This window comes from Exophiala mesophila (genome assembly GCF_000836275.1).
Source record: "Exophiala mesophila strain CBS 40295 unplaced genomic scaffold supercont1.6, whole genome shotgun sequence".
In the NCBI taxonomy this organism is placed as follows: Eukaryota; Fungi; Ascomycota; class Eurotiomycetes; order Chaetothyriales; family Herpotrichiellaceae; genus Exophiala; species Exophiala mesophila.
The window spans coordinates 2798945-2825047 of NW_015622509.1; the positions used below are offsets into that span (position 1 = coordinate 2798945).

At 51.2% G+C, this 26103-nt stretch overlaps 10 protein-coding genes across 10 annotated transcripts; 7 read left to right on the top strand and 3 right to left on the bottom strand.

Annotated features, from left to right (window-relative positions):
- Positions 1–111: 111 nt before the first annotated feature.
- On the top strand, positions 112–2380 carry PV10_08859 (uncharacterized protein). Its single transcript, XM_016373944.1, has one exon. It carries the CDS (start codon positions 363–365, stop codon positions 2190–2192), a length of 1830 nt encoding a protein of 609 aa, XP_016220855.1. The 5' UTR covers positions 112–362; the 3' UTR covers positions 2193–2380.
- A 959-nt stretch (positions 2381–3339) lies between these two features.
- On the top strand, positions 3340–4050 carry PV10_08860 (uncharacterized protein; the record flags this gene model as incomplete). Its single annotated transcript, XM_016373945.1, has 1 exon — positions 3340–4050. The coding sequence occupies one exon, from the start codon at positions 3340–3342 to the stop codon at positions 4048–4050; it is 711 nt and encodes a 236-aa protein (XP_016220856.1).
- A 1293-nt stretch (positions 4051–5343) lies between these two features.
- On the top strand, positions 5344–7383 carry PV10_08861 (uncharacterized protein; the record flags this gene model as incomplete). The annotated part of the gene is made up of 2 exons (XM_016373946.1): positions 5344–5855; positions 5919–7383. 2 exons carry the CDS (start codon positions 5344–5346, stop codon positions 7381–7383), a joined length of 1977 nt encoding a protein of 658 aa, XP_016220857.1.
- A 166-nt stretch (positions 7384–7549) lies between these two features.
- PV10_08862 (uncharacterized protein) lies at positions 7550–8621 on the top strand. Its single transcript, XM_016373947.1, has one exon. The coding sequence runs from the start codon at positions 7657–7659 to the stop codon at positions 8515–8517; it is 861 nt and encodes a 286-aa protein (XP_016220858.1). The 5' UTR covers positions 7550–7656; the 3' UTR covers positions 8518–8621.
- PV10_08863 (uncharacterized protein) lies at positions 8557–11004 on the bottom strand. Its single transcript, XM_016373948.1, has 2 exons — positions 10213–11004; positions 8557–10167 (listed from the first exon to the last, which is right to left on the bottom strand). The coding sequence occupies exons 1-2, from the start codon at positions 10423–10425 to the stop codon at positions 8752–8754; spliced, it is 1629 nt and encodes a 542-aa protein (XP_016220859.1). The 5' UTR covers positions 10426–11004; the 3' UTR covers positions 8557–8751.
- A 226-nt stretch (positions 11005–11230) lies between these two features.
- Positions 11231–15588, top strand: PV10_08864 (uncharacterized protein). Its single transcript, XM_016373949.1, has one exon. The coding sequence runs from the start codon at positions 11622–11624 to the stop codon at positions 13671–13673; it is 2052 nt and encodes a 683-aa protein (XP_016220860.1). The 5' UTR covers positions 11231–11621; the 3' UTR covers positions 13674–15588.
- On the bottom strand, positions 13671–16036 carry PV10_08865 (uncharacterized protein). Its single transcript, XM_016373950.1, has 2 exons — positions 15904–16036; positions 13671–15849 (listed from the first exon to the last, which is right to left on the bottom strand). The coding sequence occupies exon 2, from the start codon at positions 15523–15525 to the stop codon at positions 13930–13932; it is 1596 nt and encodes a 531-aa protein (XP_016220861.1). The 5' UTR covers positions 15526–15849; positions 15904–16036; the 3' UTR covers positions 13671–13929.
- A 221-nt stretch (positions 16037–16257) lies between these two features.
- Positions 16258–17568, top strand: PV10_08866 (uncharacterized protein; the record flags this gene model as incomplete). Its single annotated transcript, XM_016373951.1, has 1 exon — positions 16258–17568. Exon 1 carries the CDS (start codon positions 16378–16380, stop codon positions 17566–17568), a length of 1191 nt encoding a protein of 396 aa, XP_016220862.1. The 5' UTR covers positions 16258–16377.
- Positions 17569–18059: 491 nt separating this feature from the next.
- Positions 18060–22012, bottom strand: PV10_08867 (uncharacterized protein; the record flags this gene model as incomplete). The annotated part of the gene is made up of 2 exons (XM_016373952.1): positions 18060–20124; positions 20185–22012. 2 exons carry the CDS (start codon positions 22010–22012, stop codon positions 18683–18685), a joined length of 3270 nt encoding a protein of 1089 aa, XP_016220863.1. The 3' UTR covers positions 18060–18682.
- Positions 22013–23066: 1054 nt separating this feature from the next.
- On the top strand, positions 23067–26078 carry PV10_08868 (uncharacterized protein). The gene is made up of 2 exons (XM_016373953.1): positions 23067–23249; positions 23363–26078. Exons 1-2 carry the CDS (start codon positions 23196–23198, stop codon positions 25667–25669), a joined length of 2361 nt encoding a protein of 786 aa, XP_016220864.1. The 5' UTR covers positions 23067–23195; the 3' UTR covers positions 25670–26078.
- Positions 26079–26103: the final 25 nt, after the last annotated feature.

Below are 26103 nucleotides of genomic sequence, written 5' to 3' on the forward strand. Positions count from 1 at the left end.
CGTTGCATAGCGATCATCCTGCCTATTTAAGTTACGCTCCAATCGTTTATCTATACCCAACCACGCCTTCCGCCCAGTCAACTCTCTTGAATCTTGTTTGCAGATCCATGTCTTCTGCCCTCAAGCTCAAGGCTTCATATTTATGTATCTTCACATGGGTCTCGTCACGGTGGTCTCCTGTTCGGCAGTGGCCGAATGCTGCTAACAATCGTGAGGTCTCTGCATGGCCTCTATGTCTGTACATAAAGCGAAGCCACATACACCTTCAACGGACTTTTTGTCCTCTCTACTCAGCTAAGTAGTCCTCATCTGCAGGACGTCCATTCATTTGAACCCATTGCTAGTCATTGGTATCTGTCATCATGAAACTCTCACTCTCACTTCTACGCATCAGCGTAGCATTACTTTGTCCTGTCTTCGTCACATCCCAATCCATTGCTGAAATCAACGGGAATAAGTTCCTTTCGCCCTATCGAAATCAACCCGTATCAAATGTCACAGGTCTGGTGACAGCCATTGGGCCAAGCGGTTTCTGGATGCGATCGACAACTCCTGACAAGGATGTCCGAACCTCAGAATCTATCTACGTCTATGGCGCTCTGCCTACCAACGCGACTGTTGCAACGGGCGATATCATCATCCTGGACGGCCGTGTGACCGAGTATCGGTCGTCGGCAGCCTACTTATTCCTAACTGAAATCACGCAGCCGAGTAACATCAGGACACTCTCGCGAGCGAAAAAGGTCGAACCTGTGGAACTTGGAAAGAAGGACACGAAACCGCCCACGGAGCAATTCTCTTCGCTTGATGGTGGAGACGTTTTTGCTCTGCCTAACAATGCTAGCCTCATCTCTGTGGTAAACCCAGTCCTCGAGCCCGGCAAATTTGGCCTCGACTTCTGGGAGAGTCTCTCAGGCGAGCTCGTCAAAATCAAGAAACCCGTGGCCGCTAGCAAACCTAACAACTTTGGCGACACTTGGGTCACAGGCAACTGGAAATTGACTAGCGAGAACAACAGGGGAGGGGTGACATTGACTTCAGGTGATGGAAACCCAGAAGCAATTCTCATCGGAAGCCCTCTGGATGGATCGAGCAACCCCGCTGGGACAAAGTTGGGAGACAAGCTCGACGATATTGTTGGCGTCGTCACCCAGGCCTTCGGTTTCTACCGTGTTCTTCCCCTGACTGCCGTGGTGACTGAGAAATCAGAAAAGCCCGCGCTGCCAAAAGGTGTTGACTGGAAATCTGGCGGCAGTTGTAAGAAGTTCACGGTTGGGGTATACAACGTGGAGAATCTGGCGCCAACATCTCCATGGCTACCCGACATAGCTGGCCATATTGTGAAATATCTCAACTCACCCGACCTCTTGTTCCTGCAAGAGGTGCAAGACAGCAATGGTCCCACCAACGACGATGTGGTGTCTGCCAACGTCACGTATGAAACACTCATCGCGTCCATCGTCGATCAAAAGGGAGTGAATTACAACTACATCGACATTGATCCCGTTGACGACCAAGATGGTGGACAGCCTGGAGGTAACATTCGCACTGGCTATCTCTACAACCCTGCCGTCATCAAACTGAAGAACATCAACCCAGGAAGTGCCATTGACGCCAACCAAGTCCTTGCAGGGCCAAGTCTAAAGTTCAATCCTGGCCGTATTGATCCTGCAAATCCGGCCTGGCAAGCATCGCGGAAACCGCTTGTCGCACAGTGGGAAACGGTCAAAGACAAATCCACTCTGTTCACGGTCAACGTCCACTTCAGCTCCAAAGGTGGCAGCTCGTCAATCGAGGGCGATGCGAGGCCACCAGTGAACGGCGGTGTTGCAGCCCGTATCGCGCAAGCAAACATCACTGCCAGCTTCATTTCTGAAATTCTGCGTCAAGACGCCCAGGCTAACATTATAGCCGCTGGTGACTTTAATGAATTTTCTATCGTTCGACCTCTGCAGAACTTTGTCGCTGTTTCTGGGCTGAAAGATCTCGACGAGGTAGCCAAGATCAAACCCACAGAACGATACACGTACCTCTTTGATATGAACAGTCAGCAATTAGACCATGTATACGTCAGCCCCAGGATCGCTGCTGCAAAACCGGACTATGAACACGTCCATGTCAATACTTGGGTTAGCTCAGCGGATGAGATCTCCGATCACGATCCAAGTGTAGCCAGAGTGAACATATGTTAGGAATATGGAGAATGAGTCAGGACCTCTCGGATGCTTCAGAAGCGGAGTGCACTCGATACCGCGGTGGCGATAGATTGCCTAACCACTGAGGGCCTCAATAATATAATAATGTCAAGGCCTTTCCTTCTAGGTTAGGGTTCTGAGATGATGACTACCGATCGATTACACATCCTGAATGGATCTTGTCAACCATGCCCATCCAAAATGGTATTTCAAGTAACCTAACTTGAACGGTGTTTCGTCTCCCAAACGCGTGGTAGCCATGGCTGTAGTCAACAACTCGACTAATTTTGGTAAAGGGTGATATCTCGAACTCACAATCCGTCCTAAAAAGGATGTCTGTCACATTGGGCAGTGAAATCATTATTTCCCTCACTCAATACCGAATCAGCCTAGGCACTGGATTTTCAGTTCCGAGGCAACCAGCAAAAGCCCTATAGTTTGAAGGGCCCCCAAGGCCCTCGGGGGGCGTCAGGCGCTGAGTCAGGTCACGAACCCGCCAGCCCGCCAGTAATTTTGGATCTTTTAATCCTAGAAGCTACGAATTCGTATTTATGCCTTAGTGTCTGGCCCTGATTACTGGTGTGGGTTGCCGTATTTGCCCGAGCCAGAACTGATCAAATGATACCCTTTGGCTGCGAACTGCTATCTGCCAGTCCAGCCATCATGAGCTTGCTTTTTCATGGTCGTGACTAACGGTCTATCCCGTACGCACACTAGGTGTGGCGTCAGGCAATCCCATCCCTCGTCGACCCCGGCTGTCCGGATTTGCAACGTGGGTCCTCTGATGGCTCACGATATAGCGATCATCTGCCACCCTTGGATAGTGTCTCGACTCTCCAGCCTCAGGCTTGTTCCGCAGTGTCACTGGACTGTTGTCCTGTTTCGAATCATGTGAAGGTATTTGTCCCGCATTGGCTCGTACGACATAGGCCCTAAACGTTGTTCGTATAAAAGGTCAAGGTGAAGCCTCAAAGCCCAAGCCTAACCCCGCGGCGCTACATCTTAAACAATCGGCATATCTTAAAATCCTCATCGAGAATTAACTTGCCGACCGAGATTGAAATCCAAGTACATCATCACCTGAGTTGCGCTTAGATCCCCTGTCAATCGCATCAGCTCTCATACAGGGCACTTTCCGATATCAATGGCGGATCTTAGCGGCATCACAGTCTGGGATTTCGCTTATCGCAACGGTCAATGTACGTTGACATGCCGATCAAATTCATTTGGCAGTCCAGAATCCGAGACAGAGACACAATGTCCAATTCGACAACAGAATAAATCGAGCGACGGGTTCTTCCCCGGCACCCCCACCACCACAGCAGTTGATTCTGAACCATCGCGATCCAAACCCCGATCGATCATCCGGAGCATATCTAATCGAGAGTCGCAAAGCAAGCAGCAAGACCCCTTAACGCAGCGGCGGTCGTATCTCCTGTCACTCCCCAATCCGTCTTGCACCTACTACAGGCATGTGGTCACCACCGTGTCGACGATGCTCATGACGCCATATACCCAGCTAGTCCTTCTCGTGCCCCAATCCGATATCGTTTGTCCCAAAGTCTGTGTACTGAGTCGACTTCCTAAGGCTGTTGGGAGTGGGATCAGGATTCTTCCAGTCCCACCTTCGACCACTATGGAGTGCTCGTCAGACAATGCCGACCACTGCGATGATGATAGCAGTGGTGCTGGCAAGGTCTCTGATATGGATGAAATCGGAATGATGGCCAAGAGAATTTCAAAATATGCCAAAGTAAAGAGCTTTGACGGATATCTGCCCCTGCAGGAAACTCGCGCTTGTTGGTATTTTCTGGAGAAGGTCGGCAAGGAAGTCAGCAGATTAGGCGGGAAGTGATGAATTCACGGCCATGATTTTACATGATGATTGTAGAAGGAGCTGGCCTTTGCCTCGACAGACTGTTGGAAGGAGGCGAGGACCGAGGACCTGTTTACCTTTTCTTGAGAGGATGGCACTCTGTTCAATGCTATTAATCATCGAAGATTCAGAGTCCAAATGGGTAAGGCCTCAGAGTCTATATTCGTGTGGCTTCATATCTGACTGACCTTGCAACCAGGTAGGCCGTCAATCGGAAGTCGGACGACTTCTGTCACTCCTGAAGAGCAAACAACCAGCCCAAGCGGAGCATTTTTATAAACCAGCCAATTCTTTGGATAAAGGAGCCTGGCATGTGTCAGATCAGTACTCCTTCGCAAGAGTACTGGAATGCATTGCTGGCTCTTATGTCTTGGTCCGTTCAGGACCCAGTCATGACCTTTTATGGAACTGAAACCTGCATCTGTCAAGGTCAGGGCCAACGGCCAGAGTACGGATACAAGCGGTGATGGCCGAGGGGCCGAGGGGCTCATCCAAGCGCTTATTATCACCATTCTCTAGGCGCACACCACTAATTACGGAGTAGATTACCGAAGCCTCGCTTGAGCCTCTTGGCCTTCATGGGTCCGTCCAGCGTGATGAAAAGTATTCCACGTGGGTTTTGCCTGTTTGTCTTATGGGGAACAACTCGTTAGAGACATTCTGTACAACACCAATTTAAGAGAGAGTCCCAGGTTCTGGCACGAGCTTTTCACTTCTCAAATCGCCATCGAGTATGTCAATCTTCAAGGTTCTTGAGGAGGGTGCCTTAAGGTAACACGATGCTTTGGACTGGGGACTTCCTGTCTGCCAATCACTTGTGTCCCCAGCCCGACCACCACAGCGAGTCCGTCTGCAGATCTACCACCAATATACAAGCACAGACAGTCCAGTGACTTTCCGAGCAAGAAGTTGTACCTAAAAGCCAAGAAGATCCGCCCCTTGGCGATGCCTTCATCCCGCTCCAATTTCTCCACATAAGTCTCAACGGGCGTTCTCCGAGGCAGATTTCGAGTTCAAAGACTGGCCCCCACTGGGCATCCGACGCCGGACGAGGCTCAAGGAGAGGGTCTCAAGAATTGATGTGCGTTGATATAGCTCTGAACAGCTAGCGCCGAGAGCCGGCGTCTTTGACGGTTGGAATTGGGAGTAGTCATAGAAATGGATGGCTGTGTTCTTCTTCGCTGCGACTCCTCATCTATGTTTTGCGAGAATCATGCGCCTGCGTGAATTCATGCGCGACAGCAGAAATCGGCTGTTCGATACCTCGACATAATGGCTTCTCAGATATACACTGGTCCTTGGATCAATTGGAGTCAAGGATGGGTCCACGGCGCGACTATCACGCTCAGTCAAAGAAATGGAGGCTTGTTGATGGCTTTCCTGGCTACTTTTGTCACCATTGTCGGAAATGAATTGTGGAAGATCATCTGCTATATCCTACATCAAGTCCGATCGAAAAGCGGTAGCCAGGATGGCTTGTATCACCAACAACAAGTCATTCTACGAACATCACCCACCCCAGGAACGGCTGCTTGGGTATATTTGAAGCAAATATGGCCTTGGAGGCGACGAGCTCCGCATGCTTTCTGGAGAATATTCCCCTGGGCGATCCTCAGTCTGGTTTATCTGGCGGCGATTGGCGTTGCCGCGATCTTCTCGTCCGAGATCTCAAAGAGCGCAGGGAGCCTGAGATTGATGACTTCAGATAATTGTGGTATGTGGACATTGGACGCCGACTCGGAATATAGTCAGGAGGCTTTCCTAGTCAAATCAACTAATGACAGGTACGTGTGAGATGGGTGATGGGTCGCATCTGTTTTACCAGCTGGCTGACGATATGGTAATAGTCTCGTTTCCGCGACGTACGCGAAAGCTTGCTACGGAGGTCAGACGGACCAAGAGACCTGTGGAAAATACCCCGTCCCTTCAATCACATGGGAATCAAATGAAAACGCCGCGTGCCCATTTGCATCAGGCGTGTGCGTGGATGGCGACTCGGCAGCATTCGAAATGACATCAAAGAAGATTGATAGCCACTCTGACCTGGGAGTCAATGCGCCAAAGTCTCAGAGAGTTCTCTTCCAGAAGCGGACAACCTGCGCACCACTCCTTACAGCGGATTTTGTCGAAGTGAAAAACGCGTCAAATTCGCCATACGCAAGAGGGGACGATATTGTGGCCGAATACCACTTCGGCCCTATCTATGGAGCTACGAACGAGACCTTCTGGTACAACGACCATGCCGTCTATGATCAAAATGGCTATACACTACACTCCTTCCAGGCGACTGCCGGGTCTCCGATCTCAGTTGGTGCCTTTGTTCCAGTGCCTGCTGTCAATACCACAGATGCAGATCTCTCTTTGGTGTTCGTTGCAGCAAACTCTGTTTGGTATAGTGAACCCTGCGAGGACGCCGTTTTCAGTGCCAATGATCCACTTGCGGTAGGTGAAAGAGTTGTCTACCGACCAGACTACTGGGTGGTTCCGCTTGGATGTGCTGAACAATATCGGGTCTGCAATCCTCAAACAGATGCATGTACACCGTATTTGGGTGTCACTCAATTGCACGACAGTCTCTTTGATAGCGCGCCAGAGGGACTGGATTTCAGCACGATACAAAGAGCAACCATCTTCCGCATGATCCATTCTCTTCAAGTTTCGACCGTGTACTACGCGACCTTTACTCGCCTTGGGTCAGCGCTGCGAGCGAGTGAGACGCTGTCAGCACTGACACAACGCTATCTCCCACCCAATCAGTGGCACATCGAGGTCGGATCCTGGTTCGATGCCGGTCTTGCAAGACTCCAATTGCGAGTTCAAGAATATGCAACAGGCCCGGCCTCTGTACCACGTGGATCTACCATCTCGAGACCTGATCGCTTGAACCTTGCAGATCTCCCTTGGTACGCCATGTGCGGATCACAACTTGTCAATGATGCGTCGACCACGATGAGCTTCTCCGTGCTAGGAATGAGCATTCTTCTCTGCTTGGGCGTGCTCATCATATCCATATCCTTCTCTATCGACACTGTCGTTGGGTGGATACAACTCAAGCTGAGCAAGGGACTACATCCTCGAATGGAGTGGCTCGTCACCGACAGATTAGTTATGCAGCAACTGTTATACCAGGAGATGGGACAAAGTCATTGGGACGTCAGCCTCGGTGTGCCGGTCACGACACGACCAGACAAATTTGTCGGGGTAGCGACAAGAGAACTAGAGAGGGAAAGGATGGGCCAGATGTATACGCCAGACGGTCCTGTTCCACTTGCAGTACACGAGACGCCATTATCGAAGAATCATGGCCGATAACCTTGAGATTGCTGCGAAAATCATGTAACATGTATACTAGGTACATACCTATTTCACACCATAATTGAATGCTTCCTAAAATGGTCACATGACTAAGATCAGCCTTGTTAATGACAAACTGTCTTGGGTCGTACATCATCTCTTCTGTCATCCGTCATGTTCAATCATTTAACTGAGAACTTCCACACTAAACCTTACATGACTTGATCTATCATTGACTGATTGAGATCGTCAAGTAAAATATCCAGAGAAAAGGGACAGCCGCCGCCCAAGATGTCGCTTCCTATGCCGACACCCACCAACCCGCCCCTCCCCCTCACCAACTACAAAGTGATATCATTCGACATCTACGGCAGCCTGATCGAATACAAGGGACATATATTGAAATCGTTCCAACCACTGCTCTCACGCTTACCAGCAACATCGCCGTACCTGAATGATGCGCCATTGACCAGCGAGGTTCCAGATTCGGCTACAGTTGGATCGATCGAGTTTCTCAAACTATTTCAACAAGAAGAAGATGCCATCAAGTTGGAAAAACCAGTGAAACGATTCGACGAGATTCTTGCTGAAATATGGAGACGAATCGCACGGGAGTTACAGGTCGAGGGTGACGACATTGAAAAGGAAGCCGCCCATTTCGGCAGTGAAGCTGTTATTGGATCATGGCCTACATTTCCAGGAACGCTGGAGGCGCTACAGTCGTTGAGCAAGCATTACAAATTAGTTGCATTGTCCAACATCGACAAGTATGCGTGGTCAATCACCGATTCAGCCCCCGCCAGTCGGCTGGGCGATGTTTCTTGGTGGAAGGTCTTCACGGCGGAGGATTTTGGCGATGATGCCGCCCGAGCAGATGAGATCAAGTTGGAGACGGTGATTGATTATGCGCTTTTAAACGGATTTCAGAAACATGAAATCCTACATGTCGCTCAGAGTCTCGGCCATGACCAGGCTCCTGCAAAACGCCTGGGCTTGAGTAGTGTCTGGCTGGTGGGCGATGGTCCTAGGTGGGGAAAGCAGGCTGAGAGTAAGATGGCACTTGAGAAGAATCTCGTCGGTTATGCTTGGAGACATCAGGATCTTAAGGGTTTTGCTGAAGAGGTAGAAAGGGCTTTTGGTGACAAGTCTTAGTCAAAGTCACTTCTTGAGAAAGGGAGAGGTGGTTCAAAAGTTCCATCGAAGTAGCTTCTAACTATGAATACATGTCGTGCGAGTTTACAACCCTCGTACATAATTTCCCTACATCACTCATTGCGCTCTAGGCTTATATCAGAACTCTGAACCCGGAATGTCCGACTTGATTCACATACTCTTACACGTGAACCGCCAACGCAATGGCTTCGACCGCCACAACCACTAACAGCACTAAGACTTGGTCTTCTCAGGTTTGAGGAAGGGAGTCGAGGCCATGGCCGGACCAGGATCCATAACAGGACCAACGTCCAAAGCCGGACCAGCATCCACGGCAGGACCAATGTTCAAAGGCGGTGGAACCATCACAGGCGGAGGTGCTGGTGCGAAGTCTACACCTTGGCCACGCCAGAACTGCACTCCCAAACCGCCACCATATGGAGTCTCGCTCTGCCAGCGGATCTCCTTGTCGGCACACTCGAAACGCATATCCCAGTCGATTCCCCAGCGTCGCCAGATATTGGGAATGAGGAACTCGCCTGTGATTCCGCCGATTCCAGACTCGGTCGCCGCGGATGTCAGGTGTTGATATGTGACGCCCAAAACCGCCCCAATATCTAGCCACTCACTGTCACTGACGGCAACCTCGATCTGTGGTGTTGACCGGCTAGCTTTGAATTCAAACATGGGCACCGCAATCAGGCTGTCGAAATGTCTTGGGCCGTACCCATTGAAGCGATCTTCGCCACCACGCAGGGCAGTGTGCGCGACGAGGTTCACTCGGAGACGTTTCAAAAAGATCTGAGGCGTCGGAACGTAGTCAGGGTGAGAGTTTTCAGGGGGTGGAACTTTTTCTAATCGGCGACCTTTTTCGTCTTTCTCATAAGGGTCATTGACCGGCGCCGGTAATGGTGATGTAGGTGGCGGTAGGCCTGTGGTTTCGCCAATACCGCCCGCCAGTCGCCGCACATTTATTGCAAATGGGAGTGTTGTATCAGGGGGAAGGTCGAGCCACAGGACTTCAGGCGCCTGGAATGTGATGCCAACAGCTAACCACGGAAGACGATCCTTCTTCATAACACTGCGCATCTGTTCGCGAAATGATAATTTAGTAGTTTGGTGGCTTGGCAGAAGACGTAACGACCGGACTACGTCTTCGTAGGCTAGATGTTGGGGCTGGATGGGATTCTGGGGAGGCCCTGCTGGGTTGTACAGAGGAAGGTCGACGACTGATTCGGCTGGGCCAAGCACACCGAAGAGTTTTCTGGCTCCACCAGAGAGGTCGGGTACGGTGGCACGTAAGGTATAGCGCACCGAGGCTGTTGCACTTTCGTTCGAGAACTGACTGTCACTAAAGCTGTTCATGGTATCTGGCAGTGGTTGTGGTGGCGGGACTTTGTGTGGAGGGTCATAGCCAAGAGACCCAGGAAAGCAGCCGGAAGGCTGGAAGCAGTTCGAGTTGTGTGAATCGATACTGGGAGGTGGCTGTGGTTCAGAATGTGTTGGAATGCGGAACTCAAATGGGAATACAAGGGTGCCGCCATCTTCACCTCGACGAGAGGCGGCGATTTGAAAAGTGGACTGATCAAGAATATGGTGGTGAGTGAACAGGAGGCATTTCGATTCGTATACATATGTCGTGTATTGGCTCTGGCTATCATTAGGCCGTGGCTACTGGGAGAAAGAACCACTTACCTGATGTCGATGTTGGTGGCTGGATCGAAAGTTGTTGGTCTGCTGTCGCCGCGTGATCTTGACCTTGGACCGGCCGTAGAAATTGAGGAAAACGCGAGTTACGTTGTTCCTTTGCTCCGTCTTGCTGATCTTCACTTGGATCTCCCCTTTGACAATAGAATTTGTGGGTATTGGACGGCCATCAAAGCCATCCACGAAGATCTTCACTGACATTCTGACTTGCTTGAGCCTTAGACGTAACGAGGATTGTGGAATCTTTACATTCCTTCAGGTTACTCGAGATCTCGAAGCCCTTGAGTGTTTGTGGATGGCGGCGTGAGATGTTCGGTCCAGACTGTCCACTGATACGAGCTTCGAAAGGCAGGGCTCGTAGGGAATATCCGAGCTATGTGACCGCTCTCTAGCGCGTTGTAGGTGTTAGTTTATATGTATATGAGGTCACTGAAGACGAGGTTCAAGGCTTCTCAATCGTAGCTCGCACTATAGCAATATGCTAGAGCAAAGGAGGGTAAGACTTTGTTCAAGTATGATTGAGGATTGCTCTCATTGTGGGATCCGAAAGGTACGTGGGTTCTCATAGCTAATAATAAATCCTTAAGAAGTGCCAGTCAGCCTTGGGGGCCGATCCGTCGCGGCGCCGAGAAGAGGATCGGCAACATGTCGTTCGTCATAGCCACAGCAGGTTGATAGGTCACAAGACCATGGGAAGGATTGAGATTTTGTTCAGTAGACATGGTATGCCATGCATCAGGAAGAGGAACGGGCGGATTTAAGGAGTGAGGCGAACATGAGGATCATGTTAAGCGAATGTCGAAAGCTCGTGAAGTCAGTGAGGTCAAGAATAGCATGTGGAAGTCCACGTGACAACCAACTCACATGACAAATGCGAGTCATGTAAGATATAACAGAGAGGTTGGAGCGATTCAATCAACTATTATCACGTGTATCTACACGTGACTGTCCCATTTTTTGAGCAAGTCTCTCAATGTCTGTTGTCTTTTCTTTACAACCTCGTCGACGACGACTCAGAAGATCGCTCAGCTCTCACAATCGGACTTCTAATGTCCCATACCCTACACCAAGCCCTTGAATGCAAAAATGGATTACTGGGAAGTTCATCTTTTCGACCATTCGTATTCGGTGCTTGGGGATTTGGCCTAGCGCGCCTAATTGGACGACAGCCGTTCTATCTCCTACGCGAACCAAGACGAGACGTCAACTTTATCGGTACTTTGATAATTCACGTCCAAAGAGTCCATTCGAGAACCTACAACAAGGCTTCATAAGATCAAATATCTCCAACATGTCGTTGCGGACACAGTCCATAGCAAGGTTCTGAGACCACCCGCTGTACCACAGAAAGCGACGACCATCGCACAGATACTGCTTATCATGAGATCACCCCAGCCATGTCAACCAAGTCCGGGAAAGAGACCGCCTTCAAATCCATGAACTCCAAACCTCGATCACGGCCACCGAGTCTCTTGGCTTGTATTCCATGTCGAAAAAGCCATGTGAAATGCGACGGTCAAAAACCATTGTGTAGCAGATGTCAAAGTCGCAAGAGCAGCTGTTTCTGGGTCGACTCGAACCGTGGGTATCGCCATCATCGCAAGCCGGCGCCGTTGGGAAATTCCTCAATTCGCTCACAGGAGAGAGCTAACACCAACACCACCGCAACAGCGCCAGCAGAAACAACATCAGTGAAGCCCCCATTTCCTGGGCCTAATGTTGATGTATTTGAACAGGAGCAATACGACCTGCACGAAGCCGTGCAAGCCAGACAACTGACATACGAGGAAATATTCCAACACGACAGCAATGACTTGTTTCTAGCATCACTATCCTTGGATCCCCAGCAATTCGATATACCAGCCATTGCCGATCAACAAGAACCAAATCAACCTCCAATGACCAATGCCCCCTGGACGTCGACGGTGGCACAGCCGAATATTGACAACCTTTTGGACTCCAACTCCGAAAATGACCTAGTCGGGCTGTTCTATCGCTACTTCCATAGAGCTCACCCATTCCTAGCGCCGTGGCAACTATACAAACAAGATCCATCAGTCCTTCCCGCCCCTCTACTCGCAGTCGTCCTGTATGTTGCATCACACTATACCTCAGCGGCCGATACAGCGGCATTAGACGCCACAGCAAAGTCCATTCTGAACCCGGATGTGTCTGAAGACGGATTCAAAGTCCAGGGTCTGGCCTTATATGCATTGGTGAAATATGCGAGAGCAGAGCAGGAAACCGGTTCCATCGCGCTCGACATGGCTGTCGAATTAGCGTTGAGACTTGGTATGAATCGAGAGAGCTATGCCATTGTCAATGGGCAAACTCATCCGATCATGCACGAGACCTGGCGCCGCACATGGTGGTCGCTGTTTGCTATCGAAGGTATTACCACTGCCATCGGTGGCCAGCCTCATCCATTCCGCACATATTCGGTCGCCTCAGACGTGGCTTTGCCAGGCCCTGACGATGACTATGACAATCTTATCTACCCGCCTATTGGCCCCATATATACCCTGTCCAATATGCAGGAGCGGATGTTCATGGACCTGGGAGTCCATTTCTCCTCGTTTGCATATGTGGTCGAGGCGGCGCATAACCTTGGAGCGGTGCTGGCGTTGCCTCGCAACAGCGACAGTTACATTCATAACAGTACGATCAACAATAGTCGCACCGAGACCGAGACCAGCATCGATGCACAAGTCGAGGCTATAGACGCAAAGCTAGCCAGCTTCCAACTATCGCTCCCACCAGACAAACGCGACCCCTTGCACGAGGACACGACCATCGACCAGACGTTGCTATGGGCACACCTGATCATCAATTGGGCGGGAATACTACTACACCGGCCACGGTCATCGTTGACATTCATGCGCAGCCACTACCGCACCATTTGCACGCGAGACGACGGTGGTCGCGATGCAGTGGGAATTCCTGTTCTGGAGTATACTTCACACACGGCCAAAGCTCTACGGGCCGCCCATGCTGTCGTCAATCTTGCCTCCCTGCAACCTTGTATGGCTTCGTGTACTCCGACCTTGATGTGTGGTCTGACTGCAGCGGCCACCGTCCATTTGCCCGCGTATGCTATCGTCCATTGTCCGGACCAGGCGGTCGCCATCAAGGAGCGTTTGCAATTGGGTATTGCCGCGTTGGCCTCGTTTGGTGATTTCTGGCCACGTGCTACTATTGCGAGGTCGCAGATTGCTCGGTTTGCTCATGATATCCTGACAAAGCCGACTTTGTTTGTCGATAGTACTGGTCCAGGTCCCATGCCAATGGTGTCTGTGGAAGCGGTTCAACCGATGGGCTGTGATGCCTCTTTTGATAATGACCAGTGGATGGAGAATCTCATCCAAGCTGAACTGGCTGGTATTTATGATGATGACGGTAGTGATGACGGACTAGATGAAAACTCATACTTATACGTGAACACGGCGTGAGCGATTCGACTTTCTGGGCATTGATTAACAAGGCATTGGCTTGAAGCTAATATGATTCGGAAATGGCTACAATGTGGCCACCCTTCAATCATTAAAAGCCGAGGAAATGATAACTTGCAGTCCCACCCGCCTGCTGAAGCCAAACCATGATGCATTCGTCATTTCGTCTCATCTTTGTCGTATGCTTTCCTTTCACCCAAAGGTCATGTGCGCCACCAACTCCGTGCTTCAAGAGTCACATTCACAAGCTCCATGCTCATTCCGGCCTGAAGCAATCCCAGCAATAGAACACCAGACATTCGTCACACTGGTACAGCACTTCTTTTGCATCTTCCGCATCTTCCAACGGAGCTTGATCTTCGCCGTCGGCCAAATATGCAGACTGGGCAATCTTCATGTCCTTGAAACAAGCCATGCATCGAACTATGATTTCGGGCTGATCGTGTGGAACATTATAAAGCCAAAGCGGGGGCATTTTTTCGCGGGTGAATCTTCCAAAGGAATTATGGGCACATCCCCACGAATCAGCCCAGCCCTCGCTAGGCTCTGCCCCAAAATCTTCACCAGCTAACTCCCATCTTCTCGCACCTGGGTGGTCAAGGTTGGCGAATGAGTCCATCTGAATTTCAGGAGATGCCGACTGCTGAGTTTCTGCTGGTGCCGGCTGCTCCGTCGCAGCGACCGGTGTAGTTTGCGTAGGATGTTCCTCAACGACTGGTTGAGGGGTCTCGTCAAGCGTCTCTGGAGTCCGGGCTGAAGCATCTGGTTCTGTCTCTTCGACACTCTGCATTGGAACATCCTCGTCTCGATAGTCAGCCTGATCCCCGTCGACATCACCTCCTTCGACCTGACAAGCCTCGCTGCACTCGACGATAGATCGGCGACAGTCCCAACACCAATGAGCACCACAATGGCATTTGATGTGTGAACAGCCATACATCCTGGCCACAGCAATGCCACATTTGGGACACACTTTATACTTGAATTTCTTCAGCATTGCGAGAAGTGGGTCGGATGTTTGGCAAGCATGCGCGCCATTGGCATCAGCATCTGCATCGCTCAGCTGCTTGCACTTGACACAAACACTCCGTGCGCAAGTCGGACATTTGACAGTGTCACTGTTCTCCGAGATCAGACGTTTGGAGATGAAAGCAGAGCAAGTTGCGACTGGGCAGTAGAGGGGGTGAGGATTGGATTTCTCTTCAAATCTGGACATGTACTTGTTGAGATCAGCTTCGGGCACTAGTCCTCGTGCAACGTCAAAATGCCAGGACGACCCACAACAGGTCACGGGGAAAAGAGTCGTGTCCCGAAGGGCAGCGGAGAATTGATTGCGGAGACAAGTATGACATCTGGCGGAACGACAATGTCGACATGGGGTGGTGTAGTTGGCGACAACCTCCTCCAGGCAAACGCCGCACTTGATGGGTTTGGATGTAGGTTTCGTTTCGTCGAGGCTGGAAGCTGTGAAGGACTGGGAAATAGGTTCAGGAGCGACGGTCGATACGTCCATTTCAGTGACGATCTCCCTGTCTTCTGTATTGAGGGGTAAAGGGATAATCGGCCCAGAAGTCGAAATGGTCGGTGATGGAGGGTTGTTGCCGAGGCTGGAGGTTAGGTGAGGCTCTGGCAAGCCAGGGAGAGGGTCTTGCAACAAGGACGGATCAAGCTGGTCAAAGGAATGGCGGCGTGGTCCAAGAAGAAGGGAAATTGATGGTGCGGTGCAAAAGTCGAGGTCGTTGGTGGTGTAGTTAATGGTGCAGGAGCGAGTGAGGCTCGCTGCTGGCGTTGGCGGGGCAGTCACTTGATGACGCCTGCGCGAGAAGGCGCGAGTGAGAAGAGAACATGCCATGATTGTAATGGCAGTGTCGATCTGAAACCCGACGGATGAGATGGCGTATATCGAATATCGAACTGGTTCTACATGGATAAGTTGTAAGAAAAGTAGATATAATAATTCAAGTTGAACAAGGGATGAGCAAGTCTGATCTTCTTTATACTCTTCAATGTACCACCTAATCTACCAACACACAATTGCGCGAGGCTCCATTTTGAGTCATGCTGGCCATGGAAGTCTGGGTCCATGGGAACAGGCAACCAGAGATCCCAATGCTCATTGGTAGGTCGCTCGCAGGATGGCTGCAGGCTGAGCAGTTGTGCCTGAAAGAATGTCTGCCTGGGGACAATTCAGCCATGGTGTGACCAGTGGGATCCCACTAAGCGGACTTGCTTTTCTGACTGTATGTGACTTTGAACAAATAGCAGGACTAGACTTATTTCTTGTCATCAAGTTCCTCTCAAAGGATGTATTGTAATTGACGGCCACATGATACACTGGCCAGCGCTATTGGTCTAGTATGAAGGCAATGAGTCAAGAGTAACTTGTATTGATATAGTGAGGTTGGAACCAACTTTGGCTGGAACGGAGAAACCTACCCACCGAGATAACTGACTGCCCCACCTGCCTTAAGTACCAAGTCACGACGCGTCTCTCTTGGTCCGCTCTTTCCTTGCGACTATCAAATCGACGCGTCCGCTCCTCCCGTGACTCCCTCCCCATTTTTCCCAATATGACCCAGCACGTGCCAGGGACCACAGTCGGACGTTGAGAAGTTACGCTCTGGCTCACTGCGCAGTTACGACATTGGTGTCTTCTCGCTACCAGATCAAGTCTTTTCTACTCATCCCCTCTGGTCTAGCAATCATGCCTCCAAAGCGAAGAGCCGCAGACATCTCCCGCGACCCGTCATCCTCTGAAGATGAAGAAACCGTCCGACCAAGCCGACGCCGACATGTCCAGTCTAGTGAGGAAGAAGAACAAGAAGAACAAAACAATTCCGATGCTTCAGTCAACTCAGATCTTGGTGCCTCGCAAATCGGACCTCGTGTCCACCAGAGAGCGTTGATCAAGAAGCTCGTGCGACTGGCCCTGGCCACGGAATACTCTCGTACCCCTCTGCGAAGAAACGACATTACGACCAAAATCTTCAAGGATGGCAGCGGTTACAGGGCGGGATCCTCGCGCAATTTCCGTGCCATTTTTGACGGTGCCCAGGCAATTCTGAAAGACACGTTTGGAATGCAGCTGGTGGAACTTCCCGCAAGAGAGAAGACCAGCTTAAGAGACCGACGCAATGCCACCACACAGACCAAAAGCACCACATCCACCACCAAGAACTGGATCCTAACCTCCATCCTCCCACCACAATTGAAAACCAACCCAACAATCATCCAACCAACACAAGCTCCTAGTGTTCCAATTGAGTCATCCTACACCGCCTTGTACACATTTATCATCTCCCTCCTCTACCTCAACAACAACTCTCTCACAGATCAGAAACTCATTCGATATCTCAAGCGAGTGAACGCCGATGCTCAAACTCCTGTCGGGAATCTCGATAAGGTTCTGCAGCGGATGCAGCGGGATGGCTACCTGGACAAACGACGAGACACAGTCATGGGGGAGGAGGTGGTTGAATGGTACGTGGGACCCAGGGGTAAGGTGGAAGTGGGAGCAAAGGGAGTAGCAGGGCTCGTTCGGAGTGTCTATGGTCACGGAGCGGTGCCCTTGAGTGGGAGACCTCGTGGTGCTGCTGGGGAAGGACAGTCTGACGCCCCGCCCCTCGTCAAAATGGAAGAGGAAGAGCTCGAATCCAGATTGTTAAGAAGCCTAGGCGTCAAAATCGACACGGGTCGCAAGTCTCAGACTCAACAAGCCATCAATGTTGACACCAATGAGGAGGACGAAGAAAACGATAATGACGCTCATGATCGACGGCGGAATGTCAAAACAGAGGCCGGACCTTCGAGGAGGCAGACCAGAGCGGGCCCTGCTCGAGCACGTACTGGAAGGCGGAGACGACCAGCCGATGATGACGACTCAGATAGTATCTAAGAAAAGTCTTCGATACCCTGGCTATGAATGGATAGTACATGATATGATAGATGATTGTTTTGCTAACACTGAGTATGACCATGATCATGACCGTTATATCCCTCCTTTCTTTCCAAATTCTCTCCCTTCAATCCTCTAGCAGATTTCAAGATCTCAAAGTCCTTGATATTGGGCATGATTTCCATCCACGTCGGAGAAGAGCTCAGGCGTGAATGTGATGGATTTCGCCTTTTTGCCATCCACTCGCGAAAATTAGATTAGGCACGAGGGCAGGCACCTTCCATTCCCACTTAGTGCAACGAGCAACAAACAACGGAAGTTACACACCTGCACCTACCTCAAGTTTTCGGTTCTTAGGTACCTATAAATCTGAAAGACGCGCCTGCCTCTAGTTGGAATGGAAGTTTGGGCAGACACGCAGACACATAATCTCCAGGCACACTATAAATCCAACATTCCACAAATCCAAGCGCAAACACAGAATGCACATCCACGTTTATTCGGAATACCTAGGTAGTATGCAGTTAGGCTCTTCGCATTAAACCATTCATGCTAGGTCTATCAACCCTCATCCATTGACTGACTCTCCACGCTATGCATTTGCCCAGGCCCACACCCGTGCCCATGGTGCATGTGTCCAGCAGGTCAAAAACTCCAAACAACGTCACTATGAGGGCGGAAGAAAGTCTATGGAGGTTTTTTAAAAAAAGAACAACAAGACAAAGTGGTTGGTAAGCCGAGCATGAGCATGATGTACACATCGCATCGTCTCGCCCCCGCATGGTCTTCCATGAGGACTGTTACCTGGGGCAGACAACTCAACAGACTGGCTGACCTAGTGAGCCCGACTTTGACGCGTGAATCATGTGGCAAGAGATCGATGGAGTTCGTCTAGATCTTGATGTCAAATGGGCGAGCCTTTTTGAGAGGTAGAGGTCGAGGCCGTTTCTGCGGGTCGTTATGGTCCGGCGTGGACGCCACTTCCCCCCAATTCGACATCGATCGTGTTCGTGTGTCCGCTCGGTCGATTTGGAACATAACGGGGCCCCATGTGTCGGCTCGAACTGATTCAGGAGTACTCGACAATGGTTTGTTGCGTTTCCCTGGTCTGGAATCAACCAAACGGCGAGAACCCACCCCGTCCACCACCACCGTTGGCAAAGCGGAAACCACCAGCTCCACCTGGGAATCCTCCTCCTCCATGGCCACCACCGCCGCCCATTCCGTTCATCATGTTGAACAGCATCTCAGGGTCGATCTGAACTCCTCCGCCCATACCGCCCATACCACCACCGAATCCACCAGGGAATCCACCACCGCCCATACCAGGTTCCATTAGATCAGCTCCGGTGTCAAACATGTGTCTCTTTTGAGGATCCAGCAATGTCTCCTTGGCCTCGAGGCAGTCTTTGAACTCCTCTTCTTTGGCTTTGTCACCCATGGTTTTGTCAGGATGGAGTAAGGCCGCTTTCCGCTTGTAGGCACGTTCAATCTCCTTGTCGCCGGCATCCTTGTCCACCCCAAGAATCTTATACCAGTCCTTGCGCTTGGACTTTTTGAGTTCTAGCTCAGCGTTACGCAGTTCCTTGGCAAGGTCGGCGTCGCTTGGGTATTCTTCTGTCAGCGCCTTGTAATCCTTGACGGCCTGTTCCCAGTCACCTGATTCACCAGTGACTTTGGCACGGGTCCGCTTAGCCTTGATGTAAGTGGGATCGAGTTTGAGCGCTTGGTCACAATCACTTCGGGCCTCGTCGTATTCCTTGATCTTGATGCGTGCCATGGCTCGGTTGCCGAGGAGTTTAGCATTGGTGACTTTGTTGCTGGGGTCGATCGTGAGGGCTTCGGTATATGCGGTGACGGCATCGGAGAATTTGCCGCGCTTGAATAAATCGTTGGCGGCGGTGCGAGCCCGATCGAGTTTCTTCATGGTACGAAGACAGTTGCGAGCATCGGCATTGTCGGGGTCGAGGTTGAGGGCTTGCCGGAAGTGGTCCTCTGCTCGTTCATAGTCGGATTTGCCCTGGCGGGGTTTGTCGTCTTTCAAGTACAAGGCTCGGCCGGCAACGGCAATGGCTTCTGCATCCATGGGGTTGTCTCGCATAAGGCTCTGAGCAATTGCCTGCACCTCTCCAAGAGCATTGACGGTACCAATCTTGAGATTTGCCCGGGCCCGTAGGATTTGCCAGCTTCGCGGGGTTGGGGTGCCTGCGCCGAGAGTCTGTTTGGCCTGATCGATGCTCCACAGAGCCATATTTCCATTGCCATCCTCAGAATTAATTTGCTTTTCGGCAAGCTCTATTGATGACAAAGCCTTGCGGGCTGCAGCGGTGTCGGTAACAGAGGCATCTGGGATTTTGGCGTATGTATCAAGCGCTGCTTCAGGGCGGCCGAGAGAAGTGTAGATTCGGGCGAGGCGATGGAGAATCTTGTGGTTGTCGGGGTCTAATCGGTTAGCCTGTAACGAATCGCCGAGGGCCAGAGAATATTTGTTGGCGGAGATGTAAGCGGCCGCTCGGTTTGAGAGATAGGTTGGGTTTGAAGGTTCTGCTTCGACGGCTGTCACAGATTTGTCAGCTACAATTTCTCATACCAATATTTTGAAAGCGAGTGTAGCACCTTTTGTGTATTCAGCGATTGCTCGCTCATAGTCCTTTGCCTTGAAGAATTTGTTGCCGGCGGCCTTGCACGCTTCTGGATCGACCTTGGGTGGCGGAGGGGCCTTGTGCGGTGGGGGAGTTGGGCTTCGATCGTCTGAACCGTTGGCGGTGCCATTGGTACCATCGTCACTGGACTGCTCAGGGAAGGCGCCGGGGGCGTCTCTTGAGGGAGTGGCGGGTGGTGAGGAATGTTCGCCATTCATATTGGCTGGCTGCGGATCTGAATTTTCTGGGGCGGACATATCTCTATCGACCGACATGGAGGCCCGACTGTTGGCCTCTTCTTTGGCCATGTGAGCCGTGTACAATCTGTGCAGTTGGTCTGGGGGAAGGTTGAGAGGGTGAGTGTCAGGATCGGGGTCGTGCTTGGAGGGTTTTTTCTTATCACGTTCTCGGGCCTTGTCGTTCTTCTTGGGGGATTTTGACTTCGGCATAAATGGAGATGGAAGTGGCCCAGTCGGATTGGTCCACTGTTTCCGAGAGCGTGAAGGTGAAGGCGAGGGTGAAGGTGAGGAGCCGGAGCCGTGTGGGTGCGGGAGTGTGCTTGGCCGAGTGCGAATGACAGTGGGAGTGGGAAAAGCAGTGGCAGAGGTGGCGGTTGGGGGTGCTGGGTAAGGGCTCCCCGGCTGCAAATGGGCGGCGGAGGAACCCGAGTGCAGGTGAATGGTGGCCTTGAGTGGGGCGCTTTGCCCACCTAAGGTTGAGCCTTTGGTGGCAGCGTTGGGCGCCGTGGCTGGACCACCCGCCGTGCCGCTCCCGCCTACGGTTGTGCCTGTACCTGTGCCTGTGACAGTTTCCGCACGTCTGCCAGAAATGCCAGGCCGATAAAGATGTTTAGGTTTCGGCTTGGAATCATGTATCTCTCGGCCTTGATCTTGTGTTTTGCCTCTCTCTTTATCTCTTTCTCTTTCTCTATCTCTCGACGTTGTGACCTTGTCAACCGTAGGGGACGCGACGGCGGGAGAGTCAAACGAGCGTAAGAGGGAACGGAGATTCTCCTCGGTCAAGGGTGCTGCTTTGCTGGAGCCACGCTTGGACTCTTCGCTCAACAACTCGAGGGGAGATGTGTAGGAGATGGAACGACTTTTGGAAGGCAGTTTGGCGGTGGGTGAGGGAGAACGAGGCCTGCTGCCTTGAGCGAAATGCAGATTTGTTGGTTTGATGTTGAGAGGGTCGTGCAATGGCGATACACGAGTGTTTGTTGGTGGACGACTTTTCTTTGCCCAGGAAGATGGCTGTTGAGAGACTGAGTGTAAGTCTGGCTCTGGCTGCAGGCCCTTCGGCTGTGTTGCTGGTGTTGGTACTACTCCCCGGGGGTAGTAGGCTGTTGGACGCTGCTGAGGAGTGCCGCCTGCACCTTCGCCTGCGCCTGCGCCTGATGCTCGAGAGGCCCTACTGTGTCCCCTCCTGGCTGGACCAGGGTTGTCCTCTCCAATCGTCAGGGAGATTTCATCGAAATGTCTAGAACTTTGGCCTCGTTGGACACGTTCATTGCCAATCGGGGGCCGAGAAGGGTCTTGTTGGCCGCTCTTAGCACCGGCACCAGTTCCGGGTTGGGTATCCTGGCGTGTCTGGTGGACATGGTCCTCTAGAGACTGGCTATCGCCATCTCCAGCAGCCCTGCTAGCCTGGCCATGGTGCGTCGGCTTCATGGCCCCACTGGCTCTCACTGGCTTCCGCTGGTCCATTGTCAGTCGATCACCGTCATCAAACATCGCTTGTGTTCTCGCTTCTCTTCGTTGCTTTGTGTCTTCTCTCCCTCCTCCGGCCAATCGACCAGGAGCCATAACGGATCTAGACTTCTGCGAAAGATCATTTTTTCTTGTGTTGATGAAGGCACTGTCGCGAACCTGTCAAAGCTGAAAAGAAGATAAAGATCTGATGAGATCGATAGCTTAAGGAAGGACAACAGGTGAGTCAAAGGCACAAGACACGTCACGAAATCCCGTGATGATGGAAAAATATATATCCAAACTGGTGTTTAAGCCAAAAGTCTGCCCACATCATGTGAAAACGTAACAACACTCATGGTAGCTCACAACTGATCTACTTTCAGTATTGCTCTCTCGTTCCAGTTTTGCTTGTTTGGAGCCAGACCAGCCAACAAGCCAACCCCTGCACAGAGCCATTAAATAGACCTGATTTTCGTCTTCTCTTTCTCTGATACTAGTACAGCAATCCAGTTTGCACCGTCTTGACCTATGTCCAATATTCCGACCTATATCAACGAAAATTACGATGCATGACCACCAGCACTCCCCCTAACCGACGCCAAACACATCTTTCTAGTTCCCCCGTAGGATCAGCATCTTGGATCTTCTGCATACAGGCCTTTCATTCCTAGTGTCGGACTGGGTTAGACAATTTCGAAGAAAACATGTAGGTAATGGACAAATCTGGAGAGGATCCTGGGGAGGGTCATCGAAAGGGCCCTGGAGAGATTTTGGAGAGGGAGATGCGATGGAAATTTAGGATGAATATTTTGGCTTGTTTTTTATTCAGCAAGGCCTCTTCATACTGTTGTGTTTCAGATTGAGAGGTGAAAAGTTGATTGTCTCTCCTCGTGGCCAACGGGGAGCCCTTCGCTATCTATACTGTGACCAGGGGCTGCGGTCCTGGTCTCTAAACTCTACACTACGAGGCAGAAAGATGCCACACATGCTCTATATTTTGACGTAGTTTTCGTGTCTGGTTCTTGCTTGGACACTTTTCACGTGACATGGTGTGATGTTGCCAAGGTGCGCCAGCCTAATATGGTTAGTATTGTTTATTCTTGACGTAGCGTCTTCCCCAATCCCGTTTGATCTCAACATCTCGTCTATCAACCAACCCACTCCTCCGAATAAATCCATGCCAAACCTCTCCTCCACTGGAGTCCACGGACCACCTCTATCCTGACACGACATACTTTAAAACAACTGTCTCTGTCATTGTTCGTGACATACGACTAGCCCACCTAGTTTGCCTGCCATGGCTACTCCTCGTCGCCGTTCTGCGCGACTCAGCAAGTCTGCACAACAAAAGGTATGGAGTGATTGGTTGACCTCGCGTAGAAACCAGTTTTCTGCGAGCCTTGGACCTCTGATCATCTTTCAACGTACATCTGCAAGTAGCACGAAGCTGACAGACGTATATAGCACTCTTCACCTCGAAAAGTGCCATCTTCTGCGCACCTAGAATCACTCGTTGAGAGAGACGAAACACCCGAAGCCAATCAGCCACAATCAATCGAAAATGTATTGTCGAGTCCCGCGTCGCCAACAAGCATCAAGTCTCATCTCTCCAAACTCTCCAAACTAAAGACACCTCAAACAATGCCACGGGTAGATCGAGGTGAAATGCATCCACAGCTCATGCATCAATCTACTGCTAAAGCACCGGATTCTGGTCTTAAGCTTGGTTTTGTGGACCTGCCCTTGCAGGCACCCCGGTCCATTGCCAGTGCACAGAACACCCCCTCCAAATCCCGAACGAGCACTCCAGTCAACTTGTCCTCTACGAAGTTCAGTTTCAACTTTGGAGCAGAAGCCCAGTTGAGTGCTGAGGCGCAGGAGTTGATGGACACGGTGCGAGAAGAAGCGGCCAAGATCAAGGCTCAGATGCAGGCGGAGAAAGAAGCACAACAGAAGAAAGACGACGAAGCTGAGGCTGCGTATGGTGGCACAAATGCGTCCGGGAGAAGAATTGTCAAACCAAAGGGCAAGGTTGGTCGATTCAGTGACATTCATATGGCACAGTTCAAAAAAATGGATTCAATCGCAGATCACCCGTCCTCGTTTCGAAGCAAACCCGGATTCGCTCAGCCTACCACCATGTCCCTCAAGAGAAGTGGCTCCAAGGCTGGACTTGATGAGGTAGAGAGACCTCGCACTGCTGGCAAGGGAACCCCTGGAAGACTTCCACCACCATTCTTGGGCCGTCCAACTTCTGTCAGTCCTTTCAAATCAATTCCGCAAGTATCGGATCGTATTGAAGCCACGGGTTCGGCTAAAAGAGCCCGCCAATCTGAATTTCACGACGTCTCGGCCAGTCGACCAGCGGAACAGCAATCTCCTGCCAAATCAAATCTCCCTCGACCGGTTCCCAGTAGTTTGCTGTCTCCAACCAAGGCATCCTTGGCTCGTTCAGCAGGTCCGAGTCAGTTGCCAGTTGCCTCGCCGTTGAAATCACATAGCCTTTCTAGGACTGCTAGTGTCAAGTCACTGCGAACCACATCGTCTATTCCTACCACCAGACCACCGTCTTCACAGGGATTGGGCAGCTCCAAAACTATTGATGCCGTTTCTACGAATTCGATCTTTGAGAGACAATCGCCCAAGAAAAGGGTCGCACCGTCGTCAGAAACAGTGAAGCAGAGCTCATTAGAATCGTACAAATCCGCGGACGTGACAACCACAAACGCCAAAACTGTTTCAACCTCCAAGCTTCCGATGCTGTCTGGGCTCAAGTCAATTCTTCGGCACGGTCGAAAATCCAATGCTGCACCGTCGATCGAAAATCGGCCTGGTACACCGAAGCGACCCAACACCGCGAATGCTGATAGTGGCTCAGTGAGAAAGGTTGACTTCACCCCCAGCGTCAAATCGAGATATGCAGTTAAGCTGGCGGCAGGCAGTCCCAGTCCAGCGAAAATGCCTCATCTGACCCCCGGGAAGCCTCCCGTGGTTCCATACGATCCCGCTGCATATATCATGCAGGATGACGATGGTGATGAAAACTGGGAAGATGCAGAGAGCGAGATTGACTATCCTCAACTACCACCACTGGGGTCCAGTCCTGCTGCCCAGGAAATGGGGAAATCCTTTGACATCAAGGCCAAGGAGCACAATCGTCGTGAATCCAAGGAGTTCAAGTCGATTTTCACGACGCTCCATCATCCTTCTCGCCCTTCCACCTTGACATCGGTTAACACGACGGTCAATCAGACGGGGCCAACTATTCATGCTAATAAAATTATGCGTTCCCCGAGTAATCCTCACATGTCCAAGCCATCCCCCAACACCATCCGATACGTTCAGGGCTCAGGTGCCACAGAGATTGTCCAACCTTTCGAGGATGCCCACGTCAAAACCATGCCTCACGGTCTGCCCGGTAAAAAGCGACGCCGCGAGTCGACCTTGTCAGATGATGATGATGATGATTTCGGACCGGAAAACAAAGAGAACCGACGAATGTCGATCATGCCCAAGGTTCCTGGTGGGTGGGAGGACTCGTTGAAGCTGGACGAAGTGGATGATGAAGGAGCCAAGCGTGGAGGCAAACGAGCGAAGTTTGTGCCCGCAGAAACCACCCCAGCCGCGATGCCCCCGACGAACGAGAAGAAGAAGCCACGGGCGAGCTCGGCTCGAGAAATGGCCAAACAGAATGCTAAGGACCGCAAGGGTAAGGGAATTTTGAGCCTCAGTCGCTTGAATATGTTGAGCCGCCCCAAGCAGAGATCTTAAGCGAAGAGATCTTTGCGGAGGTGTAAGGGGGGTAGTTCTCCGATGAGAAGTAATTAGATGAAGAAGAATCATGGGTATGAAGAACTCGCAGCGAATTGAGCACAGGACAGCTTCGGAGAATGGAGTCATTTTTTTCGGATTCTGGTATGGGTATTGGGACAACAGGACATGACCAAAAGTTTGCTTATCTTTGGGACGTGATTGTGGAGTATTGGATTCATGGGTCGCTCTCCTTGGACAGGCATCCGAGGAGCTAAGTTGGGATGGATGGGATACACGATGGGTGTTGGAGGAGTGCATTTGGGTCAAGGGGGTTGCTTGGGGAGTCGACGACGATGTCAAGAGTACCACTGCTGCTGCTGTTATTGTAGTTGTTTAGAACATCATGAACAGACCCTTGTCCCGGTCATCTAAGAGATCTCCATTGAATCCGA